The sequence below is a fragment of the Natrix helvetica genome (genome assembly GCF_964273705.1).
Source record: "Natrix helvetica genome assembly, chromosome: 1".
NCBI lineage: Eukaryota > Metazoa > Chordata > Lepidosauria > Squamata > Natricidae > Natrix > Natrix helvetica.
The window spans coordinates 184,233,087-184,248,787 of NC_138548.1; the positions used below are offsets into that span (position 1 = coordinate 184,233,087).

The 15,701-nt window shown below is 42.0% G+C and overlaps 1 protein-coding gene across 4 annotated transcripts in view; it reads left to right on the forward strand.

The window, feature by feature from the left end:
* ADAM23 (ADAM metallopeptidase domain 23) overlaps positions 1–15,701 on the forward strand; it is a 93,587-nt gene that overhangs the window by 49,958 nt on the left and 27,928 nt on the right. For all 4 annotated transcript variants that reach the window (XM_081939880.1, XM_081939881.1, XM_081939883.1 and 1 more), the window contains exons 11-16: positions 1,463–1,629; positions 2,464–2,548; positions 3,463–3,553; positions 4,056–4,107; positions 13,926–14,025; positions 14,996–15,067. In XM_081939880.1, the coding sequence (XP_081796006.1) occupies positions 1,463–1,629; positions 2,464–2,548; positions 3,463–3,553; positions 4,056–4,107; positions 13,926–14,025; positions 14,996–15,067 (567 nt within the window). The remainder of the gene's footprint in view (positions 1–1,462; positions 1,630–2,463; positions 2,549–3,462; positions 3,554–4,055; positions 4,108–13,925; positions 14,026–14,995; positions 15,068–15,701) is intronic.

Below are 15,701 nucleotides of genomic sequence, written 5' to 3' on the forward strand. Positions count from 1 at the left end.
CTGTATTCAATTCAGTAGGGAATGATAAATTGAAAAAGTAACCATTTGTCCCATAATTCTTTTTATATTAAGAACAAAAACTGATTTACATCAATAGCCGACTTGCATGTCTAAATCCCAATTTTTATATTACCCAAAAGAAATACCAAAGTTTGTAGAACTACAAAAAAAGTATTTGAAAAGAATCCTTACTGTAGTTTAGTGGGGGGGGGATGGTGTTTTAAGTCATGATGTCACCATGCAATGGACATAAATTGCACAATTTGTATCATTTGTGTGATGTCTTGGCACATATGATGTAATCACGGCTTCAACAAGATGTCTGTGCTACCATCCACACATGCGTACTAAAACGAAACAAACTCTTGATCCTAGAAAGAAACATTCGGTGGCCTCTGAGAATGCAGAGAAAAGAAATCCATAATTTTCTTTGGGGATTTACAGAAGGTATTCTTTTTTGTGGGAGGTTATAGAATCACAGTTTCCTGTAATACTATCCTGTGTAGCACCTTGCACTTCAAAGCTGCCAGTGCTGAAAATGAATGAATCAATCTTTGAAAAGGAAAAGACAGAATGCCAAGAAGAGACCCTATCAATGAACTCTTTGAAAAACTGCCTTACAATGCAGGCAGCTATAGATGCCACTTCCACACAAGCGTTCTTTAGACCTTGATAAATGCAGTGTATTAAATAAGCCATCTCACAATGCTAGGTATTTTTCTTCCAGTGTAACAAACACTTCAGTTTTTTGTGCAGATAAAGACTATCTAGATTTTTGTAAAAAAAGAATTATTTTGTGCCTGTTCATTCTAGTCCTATTATGAAATGAGCCTGACAATTCTTTGAAAAAATGAGACCAAGGGTTATTTGTTTAAACAGAAAATGTGTCCGTGATGTTACCTTGTTTTGCAAAATACACAACTGGATCACAGGACATACTTACCTACCTACCTAATGAAGATTATGATTGCTAGAAATGTGGTTTGAAGAATGAGTGATTTTATTGAAAAGATATTCATGAATTCAAAAAAAACCAAAAAAACAAACAAGAGTTCTGAGCTTCCAGTTAAAGATGTTTGCTGTAACAATAAATTGTTGTTGTTCTGCTCACTTCAGGCACCCAGATTCATAATTATTATTAGTGTATGTTCTTATAATTAAAACACAAACAAAATCTCCAAACATGAGGTCTGTCCATTCTCAACTGTTTTTATAAATTTTCCTGCCACAAACTATATAGTAAATATTACATACTCATGTACTGATAATTATGCAGTCTTTTGTAGTATTGACATTACTGTAAATTTAATGGAGTATTGATTATTAGGGAAGTATATTATCTAATTATATTCCAATGTTTCTCTCCTACTTTACCCTGTTTGTCTTTCCACTGATTGATTGGCTAACTGTGCATGTTTGACCCAGTGTTCCACTCCTGTGCTTGTCCTGTCTCTCCCCACAGATTTACAAGGAGCAACTAAACACCAGAGTTGTTCTAGTTGCTGTTGAAACCTGGTCAGACAGAGATCGTATTCATGTCCACCAGGACCCACGGCAGATGCTTCATGAGTTTTCCCGATATCGACAGAACTTCATCAAGCAACGTGCTGATGCTGTACATCTCCTCTCGTATGTAAAAAGAGGAGAGGTGGTCTAGTCCACTTTTCTTCTTCAGAGACTTAAGGATCTGTAGTCATTTCATCCTCAGGTGTTATTAAATACAGCATCTCTTGAATCACCCAATGAATTATGAGGATTAGTCAAAATACTTTTAGAGCCACTTTTTCTTTTAGATATTATGTCAGACTTTGGGGCTTCAAATCTAGAGCTTAATTGATCAGAATATTTTCCTTATTGTTTTGTGAGTTGATTAATTGTACCCAAAATTAAAACTGCTGTTCACAGAGTCCAATAATTATTTCTATAATAGTACAGGGATATATCTTATTCAGAAAAACATTATCTCGGTTAGAAAGCCTTTTTCTGGGTAAGATATTTTCTGGAATATTCTCTTTTACATTTTTGCTCATTTATTTCTTCCTATGACATCTTCTAAAACTGGAAATAAGTTACTCAACCCTAGCCATTGGTGTAGTCATTAACGTGCTGGCCTAGAAACTAGGAGACTATGAGTTCTAGTCTCATCTTGGGCACAAACTAGCTGGGTGATTTGGGGCCAATTATTCTCTCAGCTCAACCCACCTCACAGGTTTGTTGTTATGGGGGAAATGGGAGGAAGGAGAAATATTGGGTATGTTCACCATCTTGAGTTACTTATAAAGGCAAGATTAAAAAAAACCCCACAAGGGCACTTGACATAGAATTACTATGAGTATCCAATATAACTAAGAATATTCTGCTTCAGTGACATTAAAGAAACTCATGTTCTCATAATTTATATTATACTATTTCATTTGAAGATAATGATATTAATATTATTTTTTTATCTGTCTTTTTCTGAAGGAATGTCACATTTCATTATAAAAGAAGTAGCCTAAGCTATTTTGGAGGAATTTGTTCAGTGGCTAGAGGTGTGGGAGTAAATGAGGTAATAGTTCTGTTTTGAAGAAATGTAGTTATTTATCCAATTCATAAAGTCTCGTGAGTATATAAGAAGTCCTTGATTACTGACCACTCATTGAGTAACTATTCAAAGTTGCAAAGATGTTGAATAAATGGTACTTGGCTGTTTCACCCCCCCCCCCCCCCCGTCATGGAATTGCAAAGTGGAAGCTTGGCAACCAGCTCATATATACACTTACAACTGTTGCAGTGCTCCAGGGACACATGATTACCATTTGCAACCTCCCTTGCCAACTTTTCCCAAGCACAGAGTCTCTCTCCTCTTGGATGTTCTTGGATGAGAACCGAAATGTCTTCAAGGACAAAAACAAAGTCCCGTTACCTTTTGAAAAAAGCACCTGTAGGACAAATAAATATAATATACTTTTTTTTTACTATATTGTTCTTTGTTCGTCTGTTTTGTTTTCTTTCTTTTCTGTTATCATATTTATACTTTTCTGTTCATATTTGATGCTTCATCTGCTCTTTTTATCCAAATAGTAAGTTTATTTCATGGAGTAAGCCTATTTCTAATAGCAGTACTGGGAAGGCCAATTCTGGGAGTTTATTCTCCAAGTTAGTTCTGTTTCTTCTCACTTCTCAGGACAAGGTTCATTTATGATGGCTTAAATTCAAGAAAAACATGTTGTATACCCAACAGAATCAGTGTTGCTTGTACTTAGAAATAAACTCTGTTTAAATTAGAAAGATATTTCCACAGAAATGTTAGTATCTAGCTTAAGTTATATACAAAAGAATGTAATGTTTATTTATGGTCATTGACCAGAATTGCAAATAAAAACACACTAAAAATAAAGTAAAAGAAAATAAGATAAAAATGTCTATAACATTTTGTGGTGGAAGCTTTATTTAATTGAGGTTGATATCTTTTTCTAATAGTATGGGCCTCACTGGGGAATAGCACAAGAATTGTCCCAAAGCTTGGCTCAGAATCTAGGAATACAGTGGGAACCAGCATCCAGAAAACCAAGTATGTGCTACATGGTATCAAACTAAATGTTTGTATAGTTTTATATTCTCTAAATAGAGATAACTATTTTGTTGTCTAAGAATCTTTTAAGTCAATTTAAGCAACTAGATTTCTCTGCCCATGTAACATTTTTGGTCATGCATGCTCATGGACATAATTTACCTATTGAGTCACTAGAAGTCAAAAATAATTTGATGATGTACATAATCACTTAATCAATCATGCATGTCTATGTATTCACACACACACACACACACACACACACACACACAGTGTCTCAACTTTTTCTTTGTTGGGAAGAGATTAGTTTACTCATTGCAGTCTTTCAGATATGAATGTATAATTCGTTTATGCTTATCAGATATACTATTCAAAATGCAAAGATGTGAAGAGTGAAAATACTGTACTTACTGTACTTGTTGTCTACTGTGTATTTTGTACTGCATATTGCCAACTAATTTTATTCTCCCTCCCTCTCTCTCTTTCGTTTATACCATTTAAGAAGGGTGTGATTGTACAGAATCCTGGGGTGGATGCATCATGGAGGAAACAGGGTTTGTAATGATAACTGATTCTTATGCACAGTTCAATTATTGTTTACATTTTGCTCAGGCCAAATTAAAAAATAATGTGGTTCATAAGAATAAAAATTTATTCATCTATATTTATTCATATAGTTTTCTGTTACTATAAAGGATAAAAATTATTTTAATCAAATTTTTAAAACCTACATAAAAACAACCCCCATGCATGTGAACTTATTTTGCAAATAATTGTTTGTACAAAAAAGTTAGATAATTTTTGACTTTAAAGTCTTGCCTGTTTTTCTTATTTTTCTTATATCTTCATGATAAGAAATTAGTTTTAAAAGTGAAAAAAAAGTTCAAATCAGAAACAATGTTAGATCACATAACTTGCTTTTTCTCACTTGGTTATAGTACCTTGTTTCCCTGAAAATAAGACAGGGTGTTATTTTCTTTTGACCCTCCAAATAAGGGCTTGGCCTTATTTTCGGGGAGGTCTTATTATTTTTCAGGTGCAGGAGGCAGCAAGCCCACCGGCCCCACCCACTCCAACCATCTGCTTGCCTGCAGCTGCAATGACCCAAGTTCTCCTTGCACCCTGGCCTTCGCCTGCCCTGCTTGCTGGCCGCTGAACAGCTGACTGTACTGCTCTGGCCTCGTGAGGGCTCTTCCTGGCAGAACACACACACACACACAGGTCCCTCATACACCCCCTCCCCCTCCAAGGCAGCCACATCCCTTCACTAACTTGCTTTCCAGCTCCATTCTCCACTCCATGTACAAGACAAGAAAAGTAGACTGTGTGCCTACGGTAAAAAAAATACCAGAAAATACCTTCCAACGTCTCGCAAAAAAAACCCCCAAAAGATCTCGCAAAGTTGGAAGTAGTCCCACAAACTACTTTTCTTGCCCTGCACATGGCAGTGGAGAATGGAGCAGGAAAGCAGGTTAGTGGAGGGATGTGCCTGCCTTGGGAGGGGGGGTGTTAGGGATCTCTCTCTCGCACACCCACACACTATCCTTTCCTTGGGAGCTCTGCACAGACGCAGAGAAGACTTCGGATAGAGCATTTGGGGGATGTGTGTCTGCGCTGAGATCCCAAGGAAAGAACGATTGCCAGGAAAGGGGGGGGGATTTTGCCTCTTATCCTGTTCTGAGTCTGTGCTGAGCTTCAGAACAGGGTGAGAGGCAGGAATATCCTCCTCCACATTTTCAAGCCATTTGAAAAAATGCCCCATTTTGAGCCTTCAATGTGAATATGCAGGTGAGAAGCGACTTCCTGAAAAGAAGGCATGGAAATCCATACCCGTGAGACATCGGAAGAAGCCCTGTGAGGAGACGCTGCTGCCGAAGTGCAGGAAATCTCCCCCCCCCAACCTGCTGATTGTTCTTTCAAATAGGAGTTTCACCAGGACGAAGAGATGGCTGAAGGCAGTTTTTGTGTTTCCTTCATCCTGGTGAAACTCCTCTTTGAAAGGATGATCTGCAGGTGAGTGGGTGGGGGAAGAGATTTCCTGCACATCAGCAGCGGCGTCTCCTCACAGGGCTTCTTACGATGTCCCAGGTGTATTGATTTCCATGCCTTCTTTTCCTGTTCCGTGGAGGGAATCGCCTGCTGTGACTGTCACCATTAGGTAAGGAGGGCATGAGGCAAGGAGGGTTGTGTTGCTTGGCCTCCAGCTTCTTTTGCAGCCGCACTGAAGGCAGAGGCCTGAGTGGCACCCTCGAATCAGCTGTTTTGGGAAAGGAGCGGCTCAGCTGATCCGATTAAGGGGTCGAGAAGCCCTGAGGTGACTGGGGAAGGGAAGGACTGCCCCTTGTTCTGGCTAAACTCAACCCTTCACTAGGCCTTATTTTCGGGGGAGGGATTATATTTTTGCCCACCCGGAAAATCTGGCATGGCCTTATTTTCAGTACATGTCTTGTTTTCAGGGAAACACAGTAGTGCATAACGCCTTATGCTACCATTTGTCTCTGTGTGCTATCAACCACACTACAGGGTCAAGTGAATTCAGTTGAATATTGACTCATTTGATGAAAATTTCTAAATGTTTACTTGTGTATTTCTCTATTCTGATTTCTATAAACACAATGCAAAAAAACAATAATAATTAGAACTTGAAAGTAAGCTGTTTTATTTCCTCAAAAATGGAGCATTAGTAATATATAAAAGCAATCATACTAAAAATAGGAGGTGGGGTTAAGATTACTTTTCAAATCACAGACACCAAATTTTCTGTGGCTTTTTAAAAAGAGCTCAGTGAAAGAGCTTTGCTTAAAATAGCTGAGGCTAATTTAAATACTCAGAGAAGAAAAGTCATAGGTATGGATCACTATTATTCATTTATTATTTCTGGTGGTACAAATTTGTTCTTTCCAGGTAGGGCATTGATCATTACAAGAGCATTTTAAATTTATCCTTGAAATAAACTGAGAACAAAATAAAATGACATTGAATTGATGAAATATCATTGCTTATGTTGTGTATATAGTTTTCCCTCTGGTCCGCTACGCTAGGGGGCGCTGTGCTAAGCGCTGATTGGCTGACTGCTCTGACAGCGGCATATATAAAGGCTGTCAGAGCAGAGCTCAGCTGTTGCCTGTTAGCGAAGCGCGTGTATTGTGAATTGCCGCGTTGGCAACCTGTTAGCAATAAACGGTTAGCATTCTGTTAAGTCCTGGCTCGCCTCCATTTGTCCACCTGTGTTCTCCGCAAGCTAGAACATTGGCGACGAAGGTGGGATACTCTGGAGGAGCCCAGGCAGAGCTGTGAATCACTAACCACGAGCTGAGTCACCGAGAGCTGATTTCCCTCAGGGGAATCACTCGACGAGAGGTCGAGTGAGTCATTGTCCATCGAATACTATTTTGGCTGATAATCAACAGAAGAAGTTACCTCAGAGATGGCATCCATGAATACTTTTGCCGCCTTCAACGCGGCCACAGAGACTTGGGTCTCATATATTTCACGTTTTGAATGCTTTTTAGAAGCCAACGGCTTCACAGACTTGACTGAGCAGCGAAAAAAGGCTTGTTTTTTAAATTTGTGTAGTACAGAGATGTTTAATTTGGCTGAAACCTTAGTTGCCCCACTCTCTGTCCACGATATAACCTGGGACGTGTTAATGACTAAATTAAAGAATCATTACGCCCCATCGCTCTCCCGCACCACACGAAGATTTGCCTTTTACCGTAGGGTTCAGCGAGAGGGAGAATCCATTAATGATTACGTGGCTGCGTTACGAGCCGCAGCTGTCCATTGTAGGTTTAGAGACCTAGATGAAGTATTAACAGATCAGATTGTGGGGGGTGTTAGAGACCTCCGCATACAACGCCATCTACTGGCCAAACCCGAACTCGATTTGCAAACAGCCCTTGACGAAGCCAGGGCTGTAGAAATGTCAAGCAAATCCACAGACGAACTCCAGAGGTTCTCAAAGCCTCTATCTGCAGAAAAGACTACCGAGGTTCACCATGAAGACACTCTCGAGGACACCGGAGCCGTCGGAAACGATGAAGTACATCGTCTGCGTGGTGAGCAACAAAAAGGGCGCCAGGGTAAGGCTGTATTCCGTGCAAATTGCCCTGGGTGTGGGGGTAAGCATGATAGGGCAGACTGCCGTTTTAAAAACGTTGCCTGTCTCCGTTGCGGGAGAAGGGGCCATTTGGCGAGAGTTTGTAGGGCAGTAGCTCCGTGTGTGAGCACGTTAGAAGGGAACTCTCCCAGCCCTAACCAAAGTTTCAGGAAGCCCTCTAACCTAGGCAGGAACGCTGGTTCTAGAAAAAAAGATTCTTGTTTCACGGTCAATGATGACAGGGATGAGTATGCAGTGGATCAGATCATCCATGCACCTAGGGGAAAAATATTCCTCAATGTCAGGCTAGAGGGTAAGCCCTGCCAGATGGAAATAGATACTGGCTCAGCCGTGTCTATCATCTCATGGGCAGGAATCAGGAGAATTGTGCCAGGTATTTCACAGGCACGTCTATCCCCGTGCCCATTGAAGCTGAGGGATTTCCAAGGGAATTCCATTCCAGTACTAGGGAAGTTTTACTGTAAGGTATCATTTAAACAGTTTCAAAAAAGGCTCCCTCTCATTGTAGTCAAGGGCCCCAGGCCAAGTTTATTAGGGTTGGAGTGGTTTGAAGCTTTAGGTCTAGCCATAACTGGTATAGATCAGATCCAGACCACTCCACACCTTGATACTCTGATTAAGGAATTTCCCGAAGTTTTCAGGGAAGGATTAGGGAAATATACTGGCACACCCATTTCCTTCAATTTAGATCCCCAAGTACCACCACGGCGGCTAAAGCCGCGCCGGGTGCCGTTCGCGTTGAAATCTAAAGTAGACGCTGAATTAGATAAGTTAATAGCTCAGGGGGTGTTAGAACCTATTGATCATGCCCGTTGGGAGACTCCCATTGTCATACCAGTGAAGCATGATGGGTCTGTGTGCATCTGTGGGGACTTTAAGTGCACCCTTAATCGCGCATTACAGCAGAGTGCATACCCCGTACCAGTGGTGCAGCATTTGTTGCACTCTCTGGGACAGGGAACAATTTTTGCTAAACTCGATCTGGCTCAGGCATATCAGCAGTTGCCTGTGGACGAGGCAACTGCTGAAGCCCAGACTATAGTTACACATAGAGGCGCTTTTAAGTGCCACCGATTGCAGTTTGGGGTCAGCGTAGCGCCAGGGTTATTTCAGAACTTAATGGAAAGGCTTTTGCAAGGGATACCAGGCGTCGTGCCTTATTTTGACGACGTCCTGGTATCAGCCCGTTCCATGGCGCACCTTATGACCCGTCTACGAACCGTACTTCAGCGTTTCCGCGGTGCTGGTTTAAAACTAAAAACAACCAAGTGCCAAATTGCTGTTCCACAAGTTGAGTTCTTAGGTTTCTTAATCGATAAGAATGGAATCCGTCCTACGCCTGCTAAGGTGCAGGCGATCACCCAAGCCCCCTCACCAACAAACAAAGCCGAGCTTCAAGCATTTTTAGGGCTGCTCAATTTTTACAATATTTTTCTGCCCCATAAAGCGTCTGTTGTGGAGCCTCTCCATCGCTTGCTAGACCGTTCCGCAAAATGGTTTTGGGGAAAGAAAGAGGCCGCTGCTTTTGCTAATATCAAAAAGTTTTTAACCTCTGAGACTGTTTTGCACCAATACAGCGAATCCCTCCCAGTGACTCTGACTTGTGACGCATCTCCCTACGGGGTCGGAGCAGTTTTAAGCCACCGTCTGCAGTCTGGCTTAGAGGTACCGGTCGCATTCTTCTCCCACACCCTGTCTTCGCCCGAAAGAAGCTATAGCCAGCTCGACCGTGAAGCTTTGGCTATAGTAGCCGGGGTGAAGCATTTTCATTCCTATCTGTATGGCCGTCATTTCCATATAGTGACGGATCACAAGCCCCTGTTGGGCATCATCGCTGGGGACAAGCAAATGCCACAGATCTTGTCTCCATGGTTCACGAGATGGACGGTGTTCCTGGCAGCCTATAACTATACCCTGCTCCATCGACCTGGGAAGCACATCTCACATGCTGACGCGTTAAGCAGATGCCCCCTGCCCATTGCCGTCCAGGATCCTGCTCCTGCCTCCGACGTTCTCTTAATCGACGAGATGCAGTCGCCCATCACGGCAGCAGATGTGGCCACACACACACGGCGAGACAAGCTACTCTCCAGGGTGCTGGCTTGGACTGAACGTGGATGGCCAGCCAAACCTCTGGGCACCAAATGGCAACCTTTTGCAACCAGGCAACATGAACTCTCTACCCAGCAAGGTTGCCTCCTGTGGGGAAGCCGAGTGGTCGTTCCTGCCTCACTCCAAGAAGCGGTGCTGAATACGCTGCATGAAGGCCACCCCGGCATCGTCAGAATGAAATCACTCGGCCGCAGCTACGCTTGGTGGCCGGGCATGGACCAGGACATTGCACGGTGGGTCTCTGGCTGTGAGAAGTGCCAGGAATCCTGACCTGCCGGTCCCAGAGCTCCCATCCAAAACTGGGAGCAACCCAGAGCTCCGTGGTCCAGGATCCACATGGACTTGGCAGGCCCAGTAAAGGGCCAGGTTTTTATTGTGATTGTTGATGTTTATTCTAAGTGGGTGGAAATTGCCTTGTTGTCTAGTACTACTGCCCCTGCCATCATCAAGGTACTTAGAAGGGTTTTCGCTACCCATGGGTTGCCTGATCTAGTGGTATCTGATAATGGTCCCCAATTTACTGCTGCCCTGCTCAACAAATTCTTTACTCAATTGGGAATCCGACATGCATTCGTAGCCCCCTTCAATCCGGCGGCCAATGGCCTAGCGGAACGCGCGGTCAGATCAGCTAAAGAAGCGCTGGCTAGGTTTGGTCCACTTAACTGGCAGGAGGACATAGACACATATCTCTTTTGGCAACATGCCACCCCATGTGCCACAACTAATAAAAGCCCTGCTGAGTTTTTTTTTTTTTCAAAAAATTTTATTGGTTTTTTAAAACATTTATAAGGAAAAGGGTAGGTGGAATGGTTACAAATTTTGGCAGTTGCAAGTATGGCAGACGCCCCCTCCCTCCAAACTCATAAGATACATCTAAGTATAAAACATTAGTACATGATCATAAAAAATCAGCATATTAATTCTAAAAAAAGTTTTCAATCAATTTATATAGTTATGATATATAGTCTAGATATAATTTCATTATTACTTTCGGTCTGTTTATAATAATGTGGTTTTCTTATTCATTTTTGTGATCTGAGCTTTCTTGGTGTTGCCCCATCACCCCCCGCTGGCAGAGCTCCGGCCCCTCCCGTGTCCTGTATGACCGTTGTAGAGTCTTCTGTTTTTTCTAGGTTCGCTTTATTTTTTTCCATAAAGGCCTGTGCCTCTATGGGTGTATTGATTCTGATTCTTGTCTCCTCCCAGAATATCAGCATCCCTTCAGGCATCAACCATCTAAACCACACCCCCTTCTGGTATAATTTATTCGCCAATTGCGAATAGTTTTTCCTTTTCTCCCTAATTTTTTTGGGGATCTGCTTCAAGATGGTTATCTCCCTGTCATGGTATGTCAATGCTTGCCCCCTTTGTACACCCAGAATTTCATCTCTTGTGCTTTTCCTAAGGAATTTAATATGAACCTCCCTGGGTACATTGTGTGTTCTGGCATATGCTGAATTCACTCTATAGACCAGATCTATCTCCCATTCCATCTGCTGCTTATCTTTGTGTATGTATTCAGCTAAAATATTAGTCATAATGTCCCTTATATTTTCCCCATCTGCTTCTATAACATTTTGAAATCTAAGATAAAAGGACATTCTCTCAAACTCTGTTTTCATTTGTTGGATATCAAGTTCTTTGTTTCCCTTCTGTAAAGCCTCTACCCCCCCCTCGCCTCCGCCACCCCACCCTCCACAAGGTCCAGTCTCTGTGAGTTCTTATAAATTTGGACTTGATTCTCTTTAATTTCTTCCTTCATTTCTTTTAATTGTTTCTTAATTTCTTCCTGGCCCTGTATGAGTTGTTGAAGCATTTGTTGCAGATCCATCTCTGTACTCTTGGGTTGCATCAGTTCTGTAATCTTTGACTGTATGGCAGGACTGGATGTTGCAGATGTCGGTGCAGAAGTAGCAAAGCCAGGTTTTCCAGGGGGTGGTCTTTTTGGAGACATGGTTTATAAAACAAAGAGATCAGTCAGTGAAGAGACTGGACAGCTGGAGAAGTAGAGCAGACAGATGAGACCAGGAGGCAGAAGATCCAAACAGGTGGGAGCTTCTTTAGTCAGTCTAGCAATAGAGAAAGGTTTTCTCTCCAAAGAGTTCAAAAAATAACAATCCACAAGAGATTCCTCTGGGTGACACGGAGAGACAAAGACCGGAAGCCTGAATTTTAAAGGTGGAGTCAGGTTTCAAAGTTCATGAAGACAACGGAAGTGTGCCATCTTGCCCTGCCAGCTTTGGGCTCAGAGGCATAGGAAAGTTTTAAAAGTTCACAAAGTTCTCAGGTCATCAATAAGTTCTGGAACTAAGTCCAATGAAAAACACTTTTACTGGGGTGAGGCATCATTAGTTGGCTCTCCCCCCTCCTCCTTCCCCTGGGGGCAAGAGCAAATTTTTTCAAGCCGCTTGTCCAAGGGGGGGGGGAAATCCCCCTCCCTCCAGCCACTCCTCCAAGAAAACTCCGAAAGTTTAGCTTTTAAAGTTACTGAAAAAGTCCATCAACTCAAAAGAAAGGGAATGGAGAGAGGAAGCACCTCACCATACCGCCGCTGCTTCCTTCAGTTTTGCATTGTCCGATCGGCATGGAGCGAGACGCAGGCGCGCCCTCCGAAACTGCTCCCCGGTGCCTGGAGCAAAGCGGAGAAGCCCCCACCAGCCGCCGCCGATGCCAGGGCCCTCCGCGAGCCGCTCCCTCGGCAGGACGCCTCTCCGGGGCGTCCTTTGCCCCCCCAAAAGCGGGGGAAGCCCACCGGGAGACTGGGAGCGGGCAAAGGATTTGCCCGTCGCCGTAGCCGCCGGAACCGGAAGTCAGCCCTGCTGAGTTATTGATGGGTCGGCGAATTAGGACAACACTTGACAGGCTTCACCCTGAATATGCCCCATCAAAGCCTCTTGACTCACACAGTCAGATAAAAGGTTTCTCTATAAACGCTACAGTATATGCCCGGAATTACGCCGGCCACCCACTTTGGGTAAAGGGAATTATTAGAAAAATTACGGGCCCCTGCTCTTACATAGTCGAAATAGAGGATGGCCGAATATGGAAACGCCATATAAATCAGTTGCGGAACTGGCAAGGGGAGGCAAACACAACAAGGGAGCAACAGGGTCTAGATTCCGAAAACACACAAACAGCTAATTCCAGGCCTACCACCCCAGAGCCATGGGAGCAACAGAGCCTAGACTCTGAATTTGCACAAACACCAAATTCCAGGCCTACCACCCCAGAGCTACCTCAAGATAGAATAGGTAAACCTAGGAACCTACCTTGTTTTCCCTGTGAACCTCCAGCGGTGAAAAAGCCTGGTAGGAAAAATTCCGGGCCGTTGGAAACCACGGCCACTAACTCGGAAGCAGACGTCACTCTGCGAAGATCAGGGCGGGTCCGTCACCGCCCAAGGTATTTGCAAGATTACGCATGCGCTCTCTAGGTGTAAAGGAGTGTTGTGTATATAGTTTTCCCTCTGGTCCGCTACGCTAGGGGGCGCTGTGCTAAGCGCTGATTGGCTGACTGCTCTGACAGCGGCATATATAAAGGCTGTCAGAGCAGAGCTCAGCTGTTGCCTGTTAGCGAAGCGCGTGTATTGTGAATTGCCGCGTTGGCAACCTGTTAGCAATAAACGGTTAGCATTCTGTTAAGTCCTGGCTCGCCTCCATTTGTCCACCTGTGTTCTCCGCAAGCTAGAACAGCTTAGTTGTTTCTAAAAATTTCATAATGGTTGAAATCTATAGAAAACAATATTTCTGAAATACCTTCAAAGTCAGTCCAAAATACAGAATGTTCCAGTTGTGGTTTGCCAGGTTGCAGAGAAAGATGTAGGCAATTTAATTCAAAACAAAACTCTAAATAAAGATTACAAATATTTATGTTTGGTCAAAAAAGCATCCTTTCAGATAGGAATGAGATGATTAATCCAGTTTGACTAAACATAGTGTCCCTCTTTGTCTGAAACAGAATACTATCAAAAATCTGTGTAAAATATGAAAAGGCTGCTTTAAAAATTTGAATTGAACTATTAATATCTGCTGCAAAAGTATACTACTGTACTGATCTATTTGCTTTCAGAAAAACCTAGATATTTCTTTATGGCTGTGCTATAAACCATTTCTCTAATATTTTGCTGTTGTTTTGTTTCAGTGTCTATCATCCCAGAAAATTCTCAAAGTGCAGCATTGCTGAATACAGAGATTTTTTACTCCGAGGAGGAGGCTTTTGTCTTTTCAACAGGCCTACAAAGGTGCACTCCTTTTAATCCTTTATAAGGAAGGTAGCAAACTGGATGATGGTACATTTTGAATGGATTGGGAAGGAAATAGAGGAAAGAAGGGGGGGGGAATGTTCACTTTGTAATAGATGTAAAACTGAACCAACCCTGCAATTATATCTAGGAAGTAAGAGGTTTTCAGGAGTTATGCTTTATTCCCAAAGTACAAGATAGCTTTGCTTTAGGTTCAAGAGCATTTACTGAACATACTTAATCTGCAATACTCTTATTGGAGTATAGTGGAACAGCTTGCCTCCAGAAGTTGTGAATGCCTCAACACTGGAAGTCTTTAAGAAGATGTTGGATAGCCATCTGTCTGAAACGGTATAGGGTTTCCTGCCTAGGCAGGGGGTTGGACTAGAAGACCTCCAAGGTCCCTTCCAACTCTACTATTGTATTCTATTGTATTGTATTATCTTTGAGAAACCACTTAAACTAATGATTTCCTCTTTCAGCAGGTGCTTTAAGCTTTTAGAGGCATTCCTATTTTGGCATTCCTATTTTTATCACATGAAAATACTCCTGGCTTTGGTAAACTGCAGAAAAGAGGGGAACAATGGCTATTCAGATTGGATATCAGTGCTATTTATTCAATACATTAGATACAGTAAGGAAAAGAATCACAGAGGCTACATTCCTAACTCCTTTTAAGATAGATATTACTATCTTTACTCAACATCTAGCTGGATGGCCAATCCATCCAAAGAACAGAAAATGGTAATGCCAGATAAATATAGTGAGAGGAACAAATTCCAGTTCCTCTGAAGTTTTGCTCTTTATTAAATTACTCCTGAGAAAAACCTCCAGCAGAAATCTGATATTCATTTTTAATAATCAGCTTCAGAACAGAAATGCATGTATTTAGCACTTAAATATATACCTGGATCTTTTAATGGTAGTTAGATCATAACATTTTTTTCTTAAATGTGTGGTTTTTTTTCAGTTGTTTGATGCCACTGAATGTGGAAATGGGTATGTGGAACCAGGCGAAGACTGCGACTGTGGTATCCAAACGGTACTATTTTCATCTTAAAATGAAAGCTTAAAATTAGATAATTACTGATAAGGTGCCGTTCATTTTCATGCGGCACAAATTAATAAAGAAGGAAGTGATGGAAGAGGTTTTTCTCCCTTTGAGATCATCTGAGCAAGAGCGGAAATCATCAGAACTCTCGTTTGGAGAGTTCTTTTTTTGCTTGGTATAAGGGCTGAGCAGCATGTTAATTCTGATTTTCATTCTTTTTTATTCTGCATTTCTTGCAATTAAGCTATGTTTCTGATCTTTACTTCGCTTATATACATAAATATTTTACCTTAGTGGCATGTTCCAATATTAAAATAATAATCTTGCAGTCTGGGCTGAGGGAATTCTGAGCCTTCAGAAAAACAATCAGTCTTTTAAATGTTATTTATTATATTGTATTTTGGTTCAATATTCTATACTATATTTGGCACATAACATAACTTATACTAGGGGGCTGTTGATATGATATTACAGGTAGTCCTCAACTTACAACCACAATTGAGCCCAAAATGTCTGTTGCTAAGTGAGACATTTGTTAACTGAGTTTTGCTCCACTTTATGATCTTTTGTGCTACAGTTGTTAAGTGAATCATTGCAATTGTTAAATTAGTAACATAATTGTTAA